At 58.1% G+C, this 20014-nt stretch overlaps 7 protein-coding genes and 1 non-coding gene across 8 annotated transcripts; 4 read left to right on the forward strand and 4 right to left on the reverse strand.

The window, feature by feature from the left end:
• The first annotated feature begins 743 nt into the window (after positions 1 to 743).
• Positions 744 to 3311, forward strand: C8Q71DRAFT_77548 (uncharacterized protein). The gene is made up of 5 exons (XM_047924605.1): positions 744 to 875; positions 936 to 1231; positions 1280 to 2029; positions 2099 to 2558; positions 2614 to 3311. Exons 1-5 carry the CDS (start codon positions 854 to 856, stop codon positions 2850 to 2852), a joined length of 1767 nt encoding a protein of 588 aa, XP_047778611.1. The 5' UTR covers positions 744 to 853; the 3' UTR covers positions 2853 to 3311.
• A 228-nt stretch (positions 3312 to 3539) lies between these two features.
• Positions 3540 to 4096, reverse strand: C8Q71DRAFT_858318 (60S ribosomal protein L27a; the record flags this gene model as incomplete). Its single annotated transcript, XM_047927505.1, has 3 exons — positions 3540 to 3639; positions 3692 to 3910; positions 3972 to 4096. 3 exons carry the CDS (start codon positions 4094 to 4096, stop codon positions 3540 to 3542), a joined length of 444 nt encoding a protein of 147 aa, XP_047778612.1.
• A 297-nt stretch (positions 4097 to 4393) lies between these two features.
• C8Q71DRAFT_761872 (DNA-directed RNA polymerase) lies at positions 4394 to 5545 on the forward strand. The gene is made up of 4 exons (XM_047923897.1): positions 4394 to 4423; positions 4587 to 4780; positions 4839 to 4928; positions 4985 to 5545. Exons 2-4 carry the CDS (start codon positions 4728 to 4730, stop codon positions 5274 to 5276), a joined length of 435 nt encoding a protein of 144 aa, XP_047778613.1. The 5' UTR covers positions 4394 to 4423; positions 4587 to 4727; the 3' UTR covers positions 5277 to 5545.
• Positions 5546 to 6187: 642 nt separating this feature from the next.
• On the reverse strand, positions 6188 to 9056 carry C8Q71DRAFT_761877 (P-loop containing nucleoside triphosphate hydrolase protein). Its single transcript, XM_047923898.1, has 7 exons — positions 8449 to 9056; positions 7905 to 8077; positions 7747 to 7849; positions 7569 to 7682; positions 7323 to 7499; positions 7161 to 7241; positions 6188 to 7077 (listed from the first exon to the last, which is right to left on the reverse strand). The coding sequence occupies exons 1-7, from the start codon at positions 8615 to 8617 to the stop codon at positions 6566 to 6568; spliced, it is 1329 nt and encodes a 442-aa protein (XP_047778614.1). The 5' UTR covers positions 8618 to 9056; the 3' UTR covers positions 6188 to 6565.
• A 133-nt stretch (positions 9057 to 9189) lies between these two features.
• C8Q71DRAFT_761879 (uncharacterized protein) lies at positions 9190 to 10422 on the reverse strand. Its single transcript, XM_047923899.1, has one exon. It carries the CDS (start codon positions 10360 to 10362, stop codon positions 9565 to 9567), a length of 798 nt encoding a protein of 265 aa, XP_047778615.1. The 5' UTR covers positions 10363 to 10422; the 3' UTR covers positions 9190 to 9564.
• A 5382-nt stretch (positions 10423 to 15804) lies between these two features.
• Positions 15805 to 15906, reverse strand: C8Q71DRAFT_t76. The gene has a single exon. It is a non-coding gene; the product is annotated as a tRNA-Thr (tRNA).
• A 97-nt stretch (positions 15907 to 16003) lies between these two features.
• Positions 16004 to 18307, forward strand: C8Q71DRAFT_761895 (uncharacterized protein). Its single transcript, XM_047923900.1, has 4 exons — positions 16004 to 16351; positions 16457 to 16562; positions 16615 to 17571; positions 17626 to 18307. The coding sequence occupies exons 1-4, from the start codon at positions 16010 to 16012 to the stop codon at positions 18165 to 18167; spliced, it is 1947 nt and encodes a 648-aa protein (XP_047778616.1). The 5' UTR covers positions 16004 to 16009; the 3' UTR covers positions 18168 to 18307.
• An 878-nt stretch (positions 18308 to 19185) lies between these two features.
• Positions 19186 to 19857, forward strand: C8Q71DRAFT_685112 (uncharacterized protein; the record flags this gene model as incomplete). The annotated part of the gene is made up of 5 exons (XM_047919798.1): positions 19186 to 19211; positions 19266 to 19383; positions 19439 to 19499; positions 19552 to 19672; positions 19761 to 19857. Coding segments are annotated over 5 exons (423 nt in total), but the record flags the coding sequence as incomplete, so codon positions are not given.
• Between the last annotated feature and the right edge of the window lie 157 nt (positions 19858 to 20014).

The raw sequence follows: 20014 nt of genomic DNA on the forward strand, positions 1-20014 counted from the left end.
TGGTGTCCAGACGGCCGCATAATCCTCATAGCGGACGGTACGCGCCCTAGCTGAGGAATGCGTTTAATCGCCGTGGTAGGGCAATTTTTACCGGAAACTATGTAGACGCCTTAATACTACCACTGGTTCCGTCTAGTAAATGCTATGATCACCGTCCTTCAAGCTGCGTGATATCTTAGTAACTCTGGATATGGGAGCCGATGCGACCACCGCTCACACATATACAAGTGCACTCCGGCTTTGCAGGCCAATAATTGAGGTGCACTAATTATCTTGATTCAGCAAAGCAGCCAATGATGCATCAGCTATTTACCACAGTACTCACCTTGACGCACTGCTGACTCGACGGTTGCTTGACGAGTGGACGCAGTGAGGGCGCTTGTACCAACTGACCGCGGTTTTGCAACTTTCGCTCGCTCACAATGATCCTGGTGGGGTCGTTCTGGAGCTCAGCGGTCAATGCTCACAAATAGGACAACAATACAAGAACCGAGCGATGTTGCCTGTATAAGTCTGGGGCCTGGGCAGACCACCGCAGAACCGCAATGGGAGCGCATCTGGCTGAAGCGAGCGCTTGCCGGGGCCGAAGTGCTATCTCGGGTGTGCTGGCCCAGCAACTGCTCTGCACGCTGACATGCGCTGACACTTCGCCATCCGCTCCTGTACGAGACGAGTCAGCGCAGGGCCAGAATTTGTTGCCAAGCAGCTGCGGTTGCGTGCCCGCTGCCCTGCGGGACTGTCGGTGTTGTCTAGTCATTCGTGGGCGTCTAGGGGCTACATTTAGCGTGAGTATACTCCGCCCCGAGGGATGTGCATCTCGCTTCTGTTCTGCCCACCTCGTGCTCGCTGACTTATGGCAGGGCTTGCGACGTGGTGTAAGCAACCATCTGCAGCAGCGGTTGCGCCTCTGACCTGCGGTCTGTAACCACATACAGATAACAGCCAGTACTCGACTTGGAACAGGACCCGCCGCCTCCACGCACAGCCCTACATCGCTCGCACGGACACCAACACCTCTCGCAGGGCGACGGAGATGGCTCACCAAGCAGTCGTCGTCAACATGGGCGAGCCTAGCAACCCCGAAGCCAGCAAGGACAAGAAGTCCGACACCCTCTTTGGCCCCAACATCGGGATCGTGAGCGGAGGACCTGCATGGACGGAGAGGCATGAGAAGAGTGCGGACGAGCTCACCCCGGAGGTTATCAAGAGCTGGGTTTCGAGGAGCAAGGAGGTGCGTCGCCCGCTATTCGCCGCCCCCGCTCGTCTCATTCCGCACTAGACCTATGCAACCACCACGACCCTGCAAGCACTCGTGAACCTCAAGCGACCCACTCTCCGCCTCACCCCGCTCGAGGTCGCTCCCGCTGACGATCCAGACCACGCCGACTCCCAGCACCACCACGGCCTCGAATTCGAGTACGACTGCGACGCACCCAAGTGCGGGATCAGCGTCCACGTCCTCCTGAACACCAAGCACCCCCTCGCAGGCAAGCCCGACTCCAGCGGGCTCTCCAAGTTCCGCATCTTCGAGTCCGTCGTCGACGGCGGCTTCGGCAAGGTGCTCAGGCTCGAGGACGGCGTCGCGCTCGAGCTCGACCGCTTCGAGCCGCGCACGGACGCCGTCGACAAGGACAGCCCCGGCGAGGCCCCCGCTGACGCTGAGCAGCACGCCGGCGAGGACGCCCACGCCAAGGGCCGGAAGCGCTTCACACACTTCAATTTCCGCAAGCGCAACCACGGCCGGGCTGCCGCGGGGCCTGCGCTCGCGGTCGTCGACGCGGAGGCGCCTGCGCCCGCGGCGGAGGGCGACGAGGGCGAGGGCGCGAAGGACGAGGAGCCCGACGTCGGCGTGAAGGTCGTGATCCGCCTCGCGGCGCTCGACGAGGAGGGCAAGGAGCTGCCGACCGCGAACGAGCAGGTCACGTACCTGCACGTCGTGCGCTTCGGCGCGGCGCCGCCCGAGGTGGACGGCCAGTCCGTGGAGGACAAGCGGCCATGGGTCGTCAAGGTCGTCAAGCGCGAGGCTATCGTGAGTGCGCCGGCTGCCGGCCCTGCCCCTGTCTCCCACACGCGCATCGCATACTGACGTCCATGCCAGATTGGCCCGCACACGTTCCACCTGCACGAGATCTACGGGCTGTCTGCAAACTCGACGACGGCTACCCACGCGGAGCCTGCGGCGCCGACGGCGAGCGTGGACCAGCACGTCTACCCGCCGGTCTCTGCCCCCGCGAACACCCACGAGGAAGAGCCGTCCTCCGAGTGTCTGCTCTGCTTGTCGTCCCCGCGCGAAGTCGTCCTGCTTCCCTGCCGCCACCTGGTGGCGTGCAGGGAGTGCGCGGTGAACATGATCGAGTTCGGCGCAGGCGGGACGATTGTGCACCAAGAGAGCGAGACAAACGGTACCACGGCCACCGAAGCGACTGCGGGTGAGACTGCGGCCGCCCCGCAGCCCACAGCGGATGGCGCGGTGCCCGGTTCTGAGGCAAACGCGCCGCAGCCCACCCCCAGGCGCAAGCGCAAGGCGAAGGGCTGGTTCTGCCCTGTCTGCCGTCAACGTGAGTTCATTCTCTGCTGTGCGATTCCGGCCCTCGCTCACGACTGGATATGCAGCTTACACCTCACTGCTGCGGATCACCACGACGCCTCCTTCGAAGGACGATGACGAGAAGAACCGCGACTCGATGTCTACGGAGGCGCAGGTGGACGTGCTTCCCGCCCTCCCGGCTGCCGTCGCTGCGCCGACCGTACGCGGCAGTCTCGCCTCCCTCGCTCGACCTGGCTTCCTGCGAGCCTTCCGCTCTGGTGCCCCGCAGCCCGACGTCGAAAGAGGTCAGGTGCAAGCAGTCTGAAGGCCTCTGTCGTCGCCTGTTGCCTCCCGTGATTTCATGACCCTCGACGCTCGGACACGATCTAACCCTGCGTATCTCGCTTTCGCCTCGCCACACGAGAAGTAATGCTGTATCTCTTGGTTTGTTGTCACCATTAGTTCCCGCTCAAGTTCTGGCTCAGCCCAAATGTATCCTCAGTGCTCCATATCTTCGCACATAACACGGACGGAGCGTGGACTATCTATGGTACTGCTTTGCTGTACGTTCTGTTGTATGATATCGTGTATAGATGTGGATTAGTGCTCCATACATTCGTCAAGTGCAGTCTTGTAAGTTGCGCGACCACGCCGTTATGACTTTGTTGGTTTGGTGCAGTGATACGCGAAGTTCAGATCCACCGTACTTACAAAAAGCCGTGCAATCGTTCTTGTCCTATAGCGTACGAGGGTCACCCACCCAAGAGTATTTGCCGTCGATATCACACCCCGTATGAACAGTAGCGGCCTTCGGCAGCACTCAGGAGTGAACGATCTCAAGCTTCATTATCATCTTGTAGAGCGGCGTTTGTGACGCATATATCGGTGGATGCTCGCGGGGGCAGATAGTACAGCATGGTTGCATAGGAGGCCTCGCAGTATTGAGCATATGCATGTCGTGGGAGCGGTACAGTGCCAGAAGAGGAGAAAGCGCGACGGAGGGAATGAGAAATCATGCAACCAATGTAACAACACCACCGGCCTCCTTGATTTTTGCCTCGGCCTTCTTCGAGACGTAGCGTGCCTTCACGATGAACGGGAGCTTGGGCAGCCTGCATGCAATGTCAGTGTACCCGGCCTGAATCCGAAGAATGTTTGACGCACTGTCCGTTGCCCAACACCTTGCCGTAGCCGTGGTGGAGAACGTCGATCACAGGGACGACATCCGAGCTCTCCGTCAGACCCTCCTTCTCCTCCGCGGGCACAAGTGCCCAGAGTTTGTCGACGTTGATAATCGGGCACCATTGAAGGTTGCGCGTAAGGTGGAATCGGCGCATACCAACCTTACCAAAGTAACCAGGATGGTACTTATCGAAGTTGGTTCTGACAGCAGGACGGAGGGTTGGTTTGCTGATCGTACGGGCCTCAGGAGGAACAGACGTACCGGTGGTGGTGCTGACCACCAGCGAGACCACGACCTCCGGGATGCTTGCGGTGCTTGCCTACACGTCCATGGCCGGCAGAGACGTGGCCGCGGTGCTTGCGAGTCTTCGTGAACCGTGTAGGCATTTTCTGTCGCAGGGCGCAGCGTGAGCATCATCCAAACGTAGCGCCATGCATCCAACGTCGTAACGGCGGATTTCCGACAAGAGAGCATATTCAATCGGAAGCCCTCGTCGTCTGCAGTCCGCCAGTACTCCGTTGGGCATGAGTTTGGGCAGCATACGTACCTTGAGGAGGCGTTGAGTGTCGGTACACAGACCAGGGCCCTTACAGGATCCCAAAACAGGCTGTGGCGGGATGTTGTGTATTGCTTGTCTTGTGGCCACCGTCTATCTGGGCGTCTCTTGTCGCGCAATCTTCACCTTGTTGCTTCACGTCAACCTTGCTCTGCAGGTAAGTCTCGCATTCTCGGATTATTGGCCGATGATGTCAGCCATATGGCTTTATTTATTGTCAATGACCGCACGGATCGTGCGTAGTGATCACAAAATGTGTCCTGAGCTTCGCTTGCACCTTCGACTCGTGCAAGAACATATGCTGACTCGTTCTTCCCCAGGTCGTCTCGTTAAAAGCGGTCAATAGTGCTAGTCTTCGTCATCATCTACACTACGCGTGCCATCCGTCGACCTGCTTGACGACTTTTCTCTATCTCCGAGGAACAGTCTCGGCTTGCACTTGTCCTTAGTTCTAGTTTACAATGAATGCGCCTAATCGGTTCGAAGCATTCGTCTTGGACGAGGGCGAGAAGCCGTGCGTGAACTCCCACTTGAGCGCTGTCGTGAACTCACGTACGTATTCTCCTTGCTAGAGTCGAAGTCATAGAGGACACAAAAATCCCTAATGCCGCCACCATCAAAGTGGTTAAGCAGGACCACACGCTGGGAAACCTGATCCGCGCGTCAGTATCTCGGTCGTTGACAGACGAACATATGAGACACTCACATCGCATGACAGGGAGCTGCTGAACATGCCTCAGGTGCTCTTCGCGGGTTACAAAGTCCCACATCCTCTACAGCCGTATTTCCTGATCAAGATCCAAACTGACGGCTCGATGACGCCAACCGCCGCACTCGAGGCGGCTTGCAACAAGCTCATCGTCTTGGTCACCGGCCTCGAGAGTAAATTCAAACGCGAGTTCTCCTTCAAGGACGCGGAGAGTGGCGTACAAGAAGACGCGTACGGTACAGCCGTCCCTCCCTCGAGTCGCTGGCCCGGAGGGGGCGACAGAGATTACCTGGACTTTTGAGTGGACCATTGGACGTTCTTTCGTAGTGTACTATAGCGGATGATCCGGGTGTATTTCTACGGCGTCTGTGGCAGAGGACGCTTTGTATTCCTTCGTGCAAGAGGTAGCCAATCAGCTTCGCGGCGCAAATATCTCATGACTGCACGGCCTTATGGCAATGGCCAATGGCTGGTGTCGACGGACGCAGTGATCAAGCTAGAACATGATACGGGCGGCGGGCCCTCGCCGCATGCATCTCAGGAGATGGAGGCAGAAGGGGGTGGAAGTAGAAGTGGAAGAATGCTGACATTTAGCCGCTGGGAAGCCGCATGTCTCCCAGGATGGAGTCGCCGTCGACACGTCCGCAGGGGAAGCCAGAAGCCATCCATACCGCCTGACTCATCCGCCGTGTCCCCCGGAAGTATCTCTGGCCACAGCGGTTACCGCAATGACAGTCCCTTCCTCAGGCTCTGCCTAGAGCTGCTTAGGGCATCAGAGATGTGATACCTCAGTAGGATCCAACAGCCTGAGATACGTGCAGTGAGGTGAACGCGCTGTTCAGGTCCCGCGCTAATGAAAGCCGGTGGGCACATTGGACACGTTTGAGGACTCCGCTCGAGCTGCTGACCGCAGACATTAATCGACGAATGTTGGATATATCTATAGCCTGTCACACACGCCGCTGTGACGGTTCGAACATGCCTGTGGCGCGAGGGGAGCGAGATCTCGCATTGCTAGTTATGGAGTTGGCCTTGTGCCATTGTTGATGGGCGCGCGCAGTCTGAAAAATATGCCTTATTGCTGGGCGCGACCAGGGGACGGGCGGGAACGGTGGATGTTATGCCTTTATGGTCTGAGATATCAGGAGACAAATTCGGCCTAGCAGTGAGTCAGCGCGACCGAGCGCTATGCATAATTCGACAGATTGCAATCGAACTGAACACTGAGTTTTGCTTGCGGTGCTTCCGATTAAAAATTTGTTGAGGATGTGCAAACTATAGTGTCGCCGCAAAACAAATCAGCACGGGTGCCGCGATTGCTCGGGCTGCTAGGTAGCCATGCTAGTGAACGAGGTAGGTCGGGCCATTCAAGTGAGCTACAAAATCCGTTGGCATTTTCTCCGTTGTGGTAACGAAGGTTCTGCGCGCACAATGACGAGGTAAGAAGGGTCCTTTAATCGAAGGCCGTTCGACTCGAGATTTTTGCGGATACATCCGCAGACAGTTTTCCGAATATCCAGATGATAGAGCACTTGATCAGCAGCATATCGAAATAACCAACGTAGTAATGTATCACCAGTCGGTGCATACCTATACACCGCCCACCTTTTTCGCCCACCTTCTCTCCGCCTTCGCCTTCCTTTTTGCGAGTAACTCCGTGCGGGCCTGCTTCTTTTCCTGCGTCTTGCTGACGTTGGACCCGTCATCCTCCTCCCCGTCTACCCCCCGCTCAAACCGCTCTATACAGGCCTCCATTCGCGCCTGGATCACCGCCTCGTCGGGCCGTTCCTGGCTCTTGTCCGACCCGACCGCAGTCGCGTCGGAGGGCGCCACCGCACCGGCGGACTTGTCGGAGTCGGATGGATTGGCGAGGTCCCACTGAAAATCAAAGCCCCAGCCTCTCACGGCTGCATGCTCCGTGGCTGCGGCAACAAACCCGCCCTCGTTGCGCCACCATTGTACGAACCAGACGGCGGCGCGGGCGGTGTCGCGGATGCCACCCCTCCGGAGCATGCCCAGTCGTTTTGCGAGAATATCGAGGAATTCGTACACGTCGGTTAGCGGCTGGGTTCCTGGCGGAAGGATCTTCAAGTAGGCAGGGGCTGCGGTAGCGAAGGGACAAGTCGACAGGCGCAAGGGGGTCGCGCGTCAGCGCGAGTTCAGCTATTAAGACGGGCAAACTCACAGATAGGGTCGAGGACATTGAGTCGGTAGAGTAGGTAGGAAGCTAGCGCATCAATGTCATATAAGCCCTCCTTGATGCCAGCTGTGGCGATGCGTGAAACAAAAATGAGGGCGTCAGCGCATCGGTCGACCGTGAAGCGTCGGAATGAACTGTCATACGGACCTATGAGCGCAAGCTTGACCCCGCGTTCCGCACCACTCTCGCCCTTACCAAGGAACGGCAGCATCACGCCGGGGCTGTCCCATGCATAGACGAGAGGGTCAATCGAGAGCTTCAAGCGTGTAGAAAGCGAGCGAGTGATTCCAGGATGTGCCCCAGTGCGCAGTGCCTTCGGCGTAGCTACCACAACCCATTGACGGAGTTAGCGGCCGAGGGGACAGGCCTCTGTGGACAGAAAAAATTACTCACGACCCGCGATCCCGATATTCCGAAGGGCATTCAGCAGCGTTGACTTCCCGACGTTAGGCATGCCAACGACGAGGACATTCATTTCGGGCGCATGCGGAGTGTGTTTCGCGATACCTGGGCAGAGACGGCGATCACTTATCAGATATGGGCGCCAAGCACGCGCAGAAAATCGCCGCACCGACGAGCAGCTCATTCAGCGCCTTGATGTCGCGCGTCTTATTCCATGATGCGAAGAAGACCCTCTGGTCAGGATATTTCGCGGCCATGGCCCTTTTGAATGGCTACTAGATTTTTTCTGTCTGAGTCCATGTGGCGCGGATGTCACCAGGGACTAACCTCGATGCCCCATTCGGGAACCAAGTCGCGTTTATTGAAGACGACTATGCGCTCGCATAGGAGACCGCTGCCGGTAGGGCGGGGAGTCGCTGGTAGAGCGGAAGGTCCGGCTTCGCCCGTGGGCGGTGGCGTGGGGATTGCACCACGTTCACGCCGCCAGGTCTGCAAAACTCCTGTCGGTGTGTTCGTGAGTATGGATGTATTCGGAACACCATCCGAGAGAAGCGTGGAAAGTGCATATGACGAGATACGCAATGTAAGGGCTATTATTAGCCCTGAAAATTGCGTATGAGTGCATACACACGCTTTCGTCGGCATGTCTTGTTGCTCGCTTTACATGCGAGTCACACAGCGGACATACAGCCACACCGAGCACAGCAAACGAGCGCGCAGCAGCGACTGAGCCCCACGCGCACGTCACATAGGCAGGGTGGCAGATAATGACGACCAATGCACCATCATGTCCCAGACTCTGCCCCTTACACCGCAGGCTCTTATCCCACACGACTGCGCATACACCGCACCAAAGAAAACTCGGACGTACCTTCAAACTTGCGGTTGATGCTCGTGAGCGGTAAGCGCGCGTCGCGCAGCTCGAGCACGACGTCCGTACGCGTGAGCAGCTGCGGCAGGTTGCGCTGGAACTGCAGCATATGACCCGGGAACCATGACGGCGGCGCCGGCAGAATGGGGAATGGGATGTGGGTTAACATGGCGATAGTGGCGCGCGGCCGAGCAGTGTCTGCTAGGCTCCTTCAAGCTCCGGTCTCCGTCGTCTGACCCGCCCTCGTCGGTGTCTCTTCCCTGTGCCCTCCTAGTCTCGGCGTTGTCGGTGACACTCGTCTATCGGCCTGACGGTAGCGACTGAGCTAAAGCGGGGAGGAAACGGCGTCCGTCGGAGCTGTGCTGACCCTGGATGCGCCGTGCCGCCTATGCTTGCGTCTGAATGGGATGGCGAGCTCGTCGTTGTCGTGGCCAGCAGCGAGGCGAGGCGCAAAACGTTCGCGGAAACAAATCCGTGTTGGCCGGGGTGGTGAGATCAGAAAGCAAGATCGAGGCGGCTGCAGGGCGCTCGGCGCAGCGGCCAGCGATCACGCTCAGGACGGGGAAAGGCGCGCGTCGGGATTCCCACGCTGGCCTGGCGCTGGGAGGCTTCGCCGGCGCAGCGCCCGCGCTGACGCTTTCCCTTGTTCGCCCCGCTGGCAACCGTGGACCGTCGCGACGCAGCGAGCCGACGGACGCGTCTACGCGCGTGCGATATCGTCTGATAGTTGCAGATGGTGTCTTTCGCATAACTACATATTTGCATTGCCTTTGTGTCAACTAGATATGCGTACAAGATGGACATATGCACAACAGAACCCTAACGATAATGAGTGGATGCCCGATAACGACGACGGAAAGAAAAGAGGTAACACCAGCGAGACTCCGTGAACCGGTAGGATATGAAAGGAAATCACAGCGCGACAAACAGTAAATGACAGTTTTCAACCAGGGCCACCAGAGATGGGAGAGCATGAGGACAGTAGAAGCCAGAGCACCAACCCGACAGTGAGAGTACCTATTCTATACGCCTGGACGTTCCATGGCCATACGTGCGACGTCTGTAGTGTGATCAGCACAATCGAACCGTTGCATCGCGCGATAAAACTCACCTAGTTCAAATCCAACTGTCCTCGCCGACCCCGATAGCATCGAAGCTCTTTCCACTCCTCGTCTTCCTCTGCGGAAGGATCGCGACCGCGTCCAGGTTAATGAGCTTCTGTGACGGTGGCGGCGAGCCCTCCACCCAGCCCTTCCAGCCCTTGCGAACGGCGGTGCGCTTCTTGCGTGGCCGCGAGTGCATGAGAGGCGGTGTCTGCGAAGCCTCACTGCCGTTCTGGCTATGCATATCGTCGTCGTCATCGTACGGTGTGTGCGGCCGCTTGGACGATGTGGCGGAAGTGGTCGATGATATGGATGGGCCCGGGGTGGTTGGCGGCGACGAAGCCATGGGGGGAGGGGTAACAGAAACGGAACGTTGCATGTTCGTGATATGGATGGCTGGACGCGCCTGCCAGAAGGAGGACACGGTGGGACGCGCCACGGGGGCGGATATCTTGGGCGCGGTGGAGCCTGACGCGCCAGCGACCGATGTCGACGCGACGGGGGGCACGGACACCGTCACCGATGGCCTCGCGTCCGACTTGGCGCGTTTCCTCTCCCTCTCGCGCTCCTTCTCCTTGTCCTTCTCGCGTTCCTTATCCTTCTCTCGCTCTCGCTCCTTCTCCTTCCTTCGCCGCTCGCGCCGGAGCTCCTCGTTCCTCTCGACCTCTTTATTGATAGGCACGCCGTTCAGGACGCTGGTGAGGACGTCGCGATGCGGACGCGGGTCAAAGTCACCGGCAAGGACACCGGTGGCGGTACGACGTCTTTTGGTGGGGGGCAGCATAGAGTGGTAGGACATGAGCACGGCCATGCGCGAGTGGCGAGATGAGGGGAGAGGGCAGGTCGCGCGGTGGAGCGTGGTAAGAAGCACTTATAGGTTGTTGTATTCTGTTACGGCAGCTTGCGGCCCCAATTGGATAAACAGTTTACGTAATATAAGAACGTTCCGCCCGCCGTTCTATCGCTTGCCAGAAGCTGCCCGACCACAATCTGATTCCAATCTCAGCACTCTCCAGCTGGCCCTCTGCGCTGGGGCCACCCGCCGCCGTGGTCGCCCTGGTCTCCGCCGGCGGCCCCGGCCAGTTGTGGGCGGCGGGGTACAGGGACACCGCGCCCCGCCGTCCCGCCCCCCGGCTGGGGCCCAACCGGGCGGGCCCCCAAACGGCCCCCTCCGTCGCCGTGGCGTGTCCTCCGCCTAGCCTCCTTCTGGGCGTGAGCGCCACCATTATATTCAGTTCATTTCAAACCCCTGCACCAGCCAATGGCAGGTTTCCCCGACATCTGATCCTAGCGTGCTTCTTGAGTTTCACGCCTTTCCGCACGCGGCAACTCGCAGGGGCCCCGGAACTCGCACCTGCCTTTCGTGGCCATCGCAGTGGCACCGACACGTCCCCGTCCCGCGCATTTCATGTCGCACATGCCCTTTCGGTCGCCCTGTGCGTGCTTCTGTGCTGACGGGGCATGTGTGCGCGATCGTCGCCGCCCGCATCGAGCAGCTGCCCCCCGTCGCGGCGATGGCCTCGGAACGGCGCGTCGGAACACGCCTGAGAATCCGACGGCGTCCCAACCTTATGCTCCTTATTTTGGTGCCCTCGCCGCCTCCACCCGGCGAAGCTGCACATCCTTCCTTCGGTCCCTCCATCGGCCGCTTGCGACACCCGTCCCCGCAGACAATGCCACCTTCGTCACCCCTCGCGACTCCGTCTTCTCGCCCCTGAGATGTAATCATGGAACCACTCCTCCATTCCCACTGGGAATGCAGGATCCGTTCGCGATAATCACAAAAAGGCATCGCAACAACAGAATCAAACTGTATTCCGCGGTCCCAGCGGTTTGACATGTCCCTGTCAAGCGACGAGCATCCCCAATATCAGCGGTCCTATGGCGCGCCCCGCTTTTGACAGCACATGACGGTCCTTCGCGGCCACCCAATTATTCTGCATCCCACCGCTGTCCCTGCACAGGAGCGATCCCATCAATCAGTAGGCCCTGGTGGCTTTAGTGCTCCAGTCTGACTCAGGGCTGCGTAGTCCTACTATACGTCTTCATCACGAAGTCTATCCCTCGTGTACAGCACGCTCTCGCGGCCGCAGGTCCACCGAAGCCCTCCCAGGACACTATGGAACCCCTGCCCGTGCCCTGCGCTCGGCCGGATCCGGTAAGTCAAGGCGGTGCGTGTACGGCATCCTCATTCTTCTCCGCCCTGCTGGCCTGCAGACCTTCTATCTGGCTCATCCCATACCCATGGCGTGTACCGCCTCCCAGATCGTGCTATCGAGTATCTCTCCCTCCTGCCCGTCCGCCATTGTGGTGCGCGAGAACAATGCGCTCCGCTTAGCTGATGGCGGCGATCGACAGGAACACAATGGACGCTTAGGCCAGCCAGGCCATTGGCCCGCGAGGTGGGTACGCGCCGCATGCATGCCTGAAGCGAACCGCCTCGTCCAATCGACGCGAGCCCACCTCCAGGACAATGCAAGAGACTATTGGGCTGCGTTGGCTCGGGGAACGCGGCACAACCGTTCAGATTGCTAAATGGAGTAATTGCAAGCGCCGCTTTCGTACCGATCTGCGACACCCCCAATCCTCCTCCTACACCGGCCAATTGTGGCTTTCAGGTTAGTGTGTAGCGTCGCAACCCCATCCAGAGGATTTTCGACTAGTCGCTGATATACCAACCTGACCCTCAGATAGTAACCGTGCCGGGCAGGTATTGGACCAGACGGCTCCACTAAACGCCCTGCCCAGAACCTGGACCCTGCAATGATACAAAAATTATAGCCAGCTCGAGGCATTCGGATTTCCCAGCCTACCGCGAGAGGCCAGCCCGTCGGTCCCGCAAGCATTCGTGTGCTCCCACACGCGCAGCGTTCGGCCGCGCGGTCCTCCGCAATCTTCGGTGAGCTATCATCCTGTTCGATCTGTGCTGCGGTTGGGTGGTTGGACAGTGCGCAGCGTAGCCGTACCGATGACGAAGCTAGGAGGAAGAAATACACGAGCCTACGAGGCGTCTTGCCACCCTAACGTCACGCTCGACTGCCGCTCGCCACATCTACGCGCCCAGAGAGATGTGATATCAACGCCTGTCAGTCCAGCGTGCTGGATGGTCGACCGCCCGCAACCATCACCACTATTCTGCATTCTGGCAGCAGCGTCCTCGTCCAGAATCAGCAGAACTTTTTGGGTTGCGGCCCGGCGCTCGTGCCCAGATAGCGGAGCTTGAACTGGGCCACCATCCTCCCAGTTCGAGCGGCTCTCGAGTATATGTGGCCAGCGACATGTGCGTGTACCCACTGGTTCACAGCGAGGTCACAAGGCGAATAGATTGACGCTTGATCGAACGTCAGCTTGTGCGGACGGCGCGCTATGTATATAATTCTTGGCAACGTTACCTCCAGAAGGCTGAAATGGATAGGCGCAGAACTAAAATCGCCGAAGCTCAGAAGAGCGAGAGAAAGCCTGTAGCTCCGGCCTATCTCGGTCGGGGCCTACCACATCGCTCAACGGCAGGTCCTCCCCTCCCTGCCGTCTATGCGGACGGTGGAATCGGTCTACCACCCTACGTGGATAGTACCGGCTATGTGCCACGGACTCTATCTAGCAAGACAAACAAGAGTATTGTTCCCACAGCGGCCAGCCGCATGCTACCGTGAACCTGTTTTCGCCGCAAGCTTACGGAGCACGTCTACAGAGCAGAGGTATCCGCTCCTTCTACGACCGTTCTTTTTCCACGAGCCGCCTCCGGGCTCGTCACGCGGCGTTGTTATCCTCGCTCGTGTCCACACTTCATATATCCTAGGTGGGTAGGCCGACCACCACAGGCTAATCGTCCACCTTCTCGAACATAGATAATTGCAATAGGTATGTATTATCGACTTTTGTCACGGACCCACGTGTTAATCCCGTTCAATTTGTTATTGTGGCGGAAAGCAGTGTGTCGCTTCGGCCTTCACTCAAGGCAGCAGTCCATCTGTACTCTGCACAATCATACCTAGCTAGCAGCTGCAGACTCCCAGCTCCCACCACGACACCACTGCGACGGCAAGCACATGTGCGACGCTGTTCAGCCGGCGCCCTGCCCACAGAAACAGGCAAGTGCCTACCAATGTGATACCGCAGCGTACGCATGCTACACTGAAACGTGGTCTTCAGGCTGGCTCCTCGCCCACAACTCGTGTATTTGATACGAGGGCAAGGCAGCAGCCTGCGAGCTACTCTCCACCCGACGGACATGAAGCCATACCGCGTCGGCTATCCGCCACACGGGGTTATGGGCGCTCTATGGGCACGCGGCCACACACCTCGCGCCCGCATCAGTAGATTCGCGGCTGGACACCGCGCGCTGTCATGTATGACATTCATGTCTATGTCCCTGCAGTCAACCCAATGACCAGCGGCCTTCACAGGGTAGAGGCCCAAATATCCGCAGGTGGTCGCCGTTACGGAAAGGTAGCAGGCCCTCCGCTAACTGTACCCGCGGTTGTCAAAAGGTTATGGAGTTGTGGTGGCGCTGTGGGCTGACAGGATATCGCATACAGGAGCTGGATGTTGGCGCTTCGATCCCTTCCGCTCTGTTCTCCTATCTCGATTTGTTGGAAACGGCGGCCGCCCGGCGCTCTAATCGGCCTGACAAGCCGGTGGCTGCGTGAAGACACTGGTTGTCATAAATCGTCGGCAACCGAGGCTACGCAGGGGGGCCCTATAGACTGGTCCGGGTCTTTATTCAGGTGTAAAGCAACACTGGCAGTGGATAGCCACCACGGCTGTCTGACGACTCTGGTGGCCCATGTCGCCACAATCAGCGTACAGAACCCTACCATTTGGCATGGGAAATAGAGTATGTTGTTGCTGTATCGCACTCCACGAGTTCGTTATCCAGTCCGCTATTGGTACATTGCCTCACAGGTCAGGAACAGCCATATACGCAGATAGGGAAATCATAAGCTTACATTCTATCACCGCATATAATGTCTGTGAGCATGCCAGATCAATCCCGTTGGTATATCGCAGGCAAAAGATATACCGCCTTGTTCCCATGCCAACGACGTGTTCTCGAAGCTTACTCCCGGCGCACACAAAGCTATGCCTCTTGTTACCTCGTCCTGATGGTCCTCGCCCATCTCGTTGCGCCGACTCGGAAGGCCTCGGCTCTCGGACGGTCCCGGATACTGGATTTGAAAAGGGGGACGAAGAGCTGTTCCACGGTAAGTCATCTCAGCATCAATGCTACCGCCGTGCGCGATGTTTATACTCTGCGCTCTGCGCTCGCACGCCGTACGATAGGCCGCGAAATGACGATAGACACGTCGCGGATGTCCTAGACTCCAGACATCGTATCATGCGCACAGCAGCGCACTGCTCTGTTCTGAGTATTGTCTCACGTACTGCCATCGTACGGCTGCGAAAGATGCCAATTTGACAGTATTCGGTCATACTTCTCCGCGAAAAACGTCCCCGCCTTCAGTCGACACCACCAGCACGATCATAGTTCGCGTGGCGTTCCCCCACGGGGCACCAATCACAGACGCAACGCTCGCGCTCAACCGTGAAGATAGTTGCCGTTCGTTTATGACGCCAATATGCGGCCTGCTCCGGCCTCAAGTGGACAAACTTCCGACTCGAGCTAGGATTTTGAACATCGACGTACTGTCTTGCGATCATGGCTACCGTCCAGCACCATCGACACGGTAGCTAATCCATTGTTAACTGGATCGTGTCAGATCAGAAGTAGTCATTTGGAGACGGAACATTAAATTAGTTACCGCTGAAGCTATCAAACTCTGTCAGCGTTCGCTTCGCCTTTGCCCATTGCCGCCACTCTCGTCGGATGACGGGTCTAGGTGGAATTGAGTACTGAGTGTCCCGAGAATGTATATCTCAGGCTAAAGTCAACTACCCACTGGCAGTGATTCCTGAATATGGGTGAACGGTCAAGTATGCAGAGTCACGGTGAAACTAAAGGATCAATTGCCAGGCGCCAGCTGCGAACTTTGCGACTGACGACACCGAGCAAACTTGCAACTTCCGGTAAGTTTTTGATCTTGTGCGCAAGTTCCCTCAATCGTGCGCATGAAGGCTTATGTTTTCGGAAGGCGCCAAACAAACCACAACAAACCCAACTTTCTCACGCCCGAACACCGGCACCGCAGGAACATAGAACGCCATTCTGCAGCCGCAAAAAATTCTCTTGAGAGGATCTAACCTCAGCCTCAACTTCCTCGGTCGACTGGGTAGAAAAAAAACCAAAAAGATCTTCCCACAAGCCGATTTGAACGACTGACCTCGTCATTCGGTTTGACGGTTCGAATGCCCTATCAATACTAGTGACGCGCTCTACCAACTGAGCTATGTGGGAGTTCAGGGGGGCAAGTGGTATTTGCAATATGTACCGTTGTTGTTAAGCGCCCTGGGTGATGCCCCTAGAGCCTGGCAGGTTTGATGGTGCGCTCCTGGCCACCATGAGTGCGGACTCTGGGATCCCGCACCAGCAGCAGAAGGACATCGTCCAGTCCTTTTTCCAGTTCGACGCATCCCGGGATGCCGCAGAGCGCTTCTACAATCGCTCGTCCGGCCCTCAAACGCCTGGGAACTTCTCATCTCAGCCGCCTCTGGCTCCGATGCCAAACATGCACTTCGGCTCGGATGCCCTCCAGCATATGATACCCTCGATGGATCCGTCGCAACAGCAGGGGATCTCACAGCCATCTCAGTCGACACCTCAGGCTCTCCTTGAACACCAGTTCCGCCTCAACCAGTTGCAGCAACTCCAGCAGCTCCAAAATCAGATCTTCCAGCAGCAGGTGAGCCGCATAGTCTTTGCTCTCCACAATTACCTTGGCTTCGTGCCGCATTGCCTTTCATTTCGGAATTTTCTCGCCTATACAGCTAATACTGGCCCTTATTAGCTGGAACTTTTGAGTGGTCAAAATGCGTTCGGAGGACAGTCGCTAGCGGGTCAAGGCATGGGAGACAGGCAGCGGGAGCAGCAGCATTATGGTCTTCCTACCCCAAGTGCGTCACTTGCTATATCATCTAGTCTCAGCGCGAACCATCTATCCTTCAGTGCAGTCCGGTGAACTGCGTGCGCAACCCAGCCCCGACTATGTCTCTCCTCTGCTCTTACACTCCGGCGCCGGCATGTCAACCATGCCGCAGCACCAGCCTTCCCTCCCACCGGACGTCTGCAACCTGCCTGGCTTCCTCTCTCAATCGCACCAGATGATCCCGTCTGCGCCGCACTCCGCACCCGCGAACATCGCCTTCGAGATCGGCCCGCCGCTCTCGATGCCTTCCGGCTCCTCCGGCGCAGACCACGACTTCAGCGACATCTCACCGCTGACCAGCCCCTGGCTCGGGCCCTTCAACAACAACACACAAGCCATGCCGAGCGCGAGCGGAAGTGCGGCTGGCATCAAGCGGCGCGGGGCGACATCTAGCGGGGACGAGGATACGTCCATGCCGAAGCCTTCGCGCAAGCGGCAGTCCTCTATCAGGGCAGCCATCCGACCCAACGCCGGCGCTCAGCAGAAGCGCACGTCCATGCGGGGGTCCCGCTCAGCGAACTCGACGCCCTTGTTCAACGGGATGGCGCGACCTGGTATGAGCTTGGACGTCTCCGACATGAATGACCTCCCCGGCGACTCGCCATCGCCCATCGAGCTGCCGCCGATGCCGCCTCCGGCTCACCCGCCTCAGCCGACGTCGCCACTCGAGCGCGAGTTCACCTCCGTGAATGCCTCTGTCATGAGCGTACCGTCCAATGCTGCTGCGTCGAACCCGGCAATGACGCCGGTGACCCCGGCAAGTATCATGAACCTAGGCAGACTGGGCATCAACTCCGGTTTTGGCCCGCCGGGTGGGGCGCAAGAACAAGGGACTTCAAAGAGGAAGGACAGCACTGGCCGCACCAAGGCGGCTAGCAAGTCCTCCGCCTTCGCAGAGCCAGCACGGGCGACCAGGTCGGCCGACAAGGCTGCAAGCGTCCCGCTCATCAGCCCAAGCCTTAAGCCTATACGCCCAGGTCAGTATCCTCGCGCTGAGAATCCATCCACAGGCACTGAAATTCTACTGCCAGCGGGCAATGGGCCCGTCGCGCCTACGAGCCCTGCGCCGTCCACGACCCAGCCGATCGTCCAATTTCGCAAGTCTTCGCACAAGGCCGCTGAGCAGAAGCGGCGCGACTCGCTCAAGACGACCTTCGACGACCTCCGGGTCTTGCTCCCGCCCATCCCGCTGCCCTCCGAGGACGAACCCATCCTCCCCGGCGCGATGCCCCCACGCGGCCCGCCGAAGGGCAACGCGGAGGGCCCGAATCGCGCGGTGAGCAAGCTACAGCTGCTCCGCTGCGGCAACGAGTACATCAAGGTCCTCAAGGCCCGCACGGACCGGCGCGACCAGGAGATCGACCGGCTCCGCCAGGAGGTGGCGCGCCTCAGGCTCGTTGCGGGCCCGGCGGCAGATGACGGGGGAGAGGAAATTGATCTGGAGAGAGATTTGGACGCGGAGGAGACGGCGGGCGGTGGGGTTGGAGCTCTCCTCATTGGCCGCTCGTTTCCTGGTGGCCGCGAGGGTTCTCTGGGGGAGGTCGAAGAGGCGGATGAGGAGGGGGAGTCATGACGATATGCAATTTGTTGTTACAATTTATTCTCGGGCTTCGGTTGGCAGGATGTTGGTAGATATACCAGATACAGACGTAGAAATAAGGCATGTATGTTGTAAAGTATAACATTAGATGGGTATTTGAGTCTTTCAGCTGACATGGTGGCGGCCCACAAGTGACACGACGCCTGCCGAATGTACGGTCCGGTGAAATAGGTGCGACAGCCCCGCCCATCCCAACCGAAGAACAATGAACATCCCATCGTCGGAGAAAGCCTGGCGCTTCCTGAATCTCTGAATTTACTGCGAGTATCATTGTGACTCATTGCGACGTCGCTAGAGACAGCAAGGAAGCGGCCCGTCTCATTTGTCACTCGATATCCTACGACTTGGCTTGTATTTACGCACCAACAACACTCACTCGATCAAACGACGCCAGCCATTTGGAGCGGAACGGGTGTTTTCCTTTTCAGCGCTACGTCGTTACTATCGCCTGCATACATGTACATGCATTCACCGCAAAATTGATATTTCTCCACCTCCGTGACTGCCGCTGGATCAATTATGGTATCGGTTGTAGCATGGCGCGCCCGGATGACGTGAGATGAATACATTTTGGACAAACTTGTGGCGGAACCTCTAGAAGGGCACAAGCGGCGTCTTACTCAATGTCATGCAGATACATTTTAATATATTTTATCGCATGGACGCCTGGTAAACCACACGAACGGGTTGCCCCTGTGGCGACGACGAACTACGCTCACCGGAAAATGACATACAGCGCGGCGGGAGGATCGCACAGGGATCTCGATTGCGGAAAGTGATCGCGATCTCGAATCTGACATACCGGCGGCGTGCCTGGCAGGAACGTGATCCAGACGCCCATAACCGCCGCTGCCACGCGGCTCCCCACCGCCCGACGTGTACGGACCGAGATAAGGCGCGAGCGTCTTCGTGCGCGCACTTGGCCTCCTCTGTGTCTGTGTTCCTTGCTTCATCTCGTCCACGACCGATTTGCACGAATATGTCGCAGCCGCAAGCAGTACAGATGAACCACCCTCTGTGAGTCTCACTTCGTGTAGGGATACTGGACAAAGTGCTGAGTCGGGCGACCAGGTCGGTGGTGTTCCTCCTGCACATCGCGCTGGAGGCACCCATCGCTGTCATGGGCCTCTGGAGCCCGATCAGCTTGCCGTTCATCCAGTTGACCAACACGGCGTTGGTGCTCCTGAAGGTGGGCTTCTCCGCTGCTCCTGACGTTCACCGGGTATCCGACCGTGGCGTCGTAGATGTACTCGGCAATGGTGGCTGGATTTTGTCTGGCAGCGCTGCTCGTGTTCTCTCTTCCTGGTGCGTTACTCCTCCTTTCATTGGATCTACTTCTCTTGAACCAGCTTCACAGAGTTCCTTCCCGGGAAGCGTGCCCTCGGCATGGGATTGTGCTTCTACCATGTCACCTGCTCGACCATCCTCTTCAACGCTCCGCGCTTCATTCCCCATACGTTCGGTGCTTTTGCTGAGTCGTACGTCGTCCGCTCTTTTGTTACTTCGCCTCCCTCTCACCGGCGTATTCTCGTTTTCCGTCCGCTCTCCACGTATTAAATTGTCCAGCCGTCGCGCAACGCCAGAAGTCGTCTGGGGGACTCTACACGGTGTTGTCGGCCTCACGCTTGCCATTTGGTGGCAAGCTACCGTCGGTATGGCGGCTGCCGCCCGGCCGAAGACGCAGTGACGCTATATGTTGCATTGACCCCCTGTCGAACACAATGTTGTGTGTATTTAAAGCGATGGGTGAAGAACCAGGTTGTTTGCATATCACACGGGTACCGTACACTGTCACAGATGACTTCCAATGACGAACCAGA

Source organism: Rhodofomes roseus (genome assembly GCF_022264815.1).
Source record: "Rhodofomes roseus strain CIRM-BRFM 1785 chromosome Unknown C8Q71scaffold_11, whole genome shotgun sequence".
NCBI classification, from domain to species: domain Eukaryota; kingdom Fungi; phylum Basidiomycota; class Agaricomycetes; order Polyporales; family Fomitopsidaceae; genus Rhodofomes; species Rhodofomes roseus.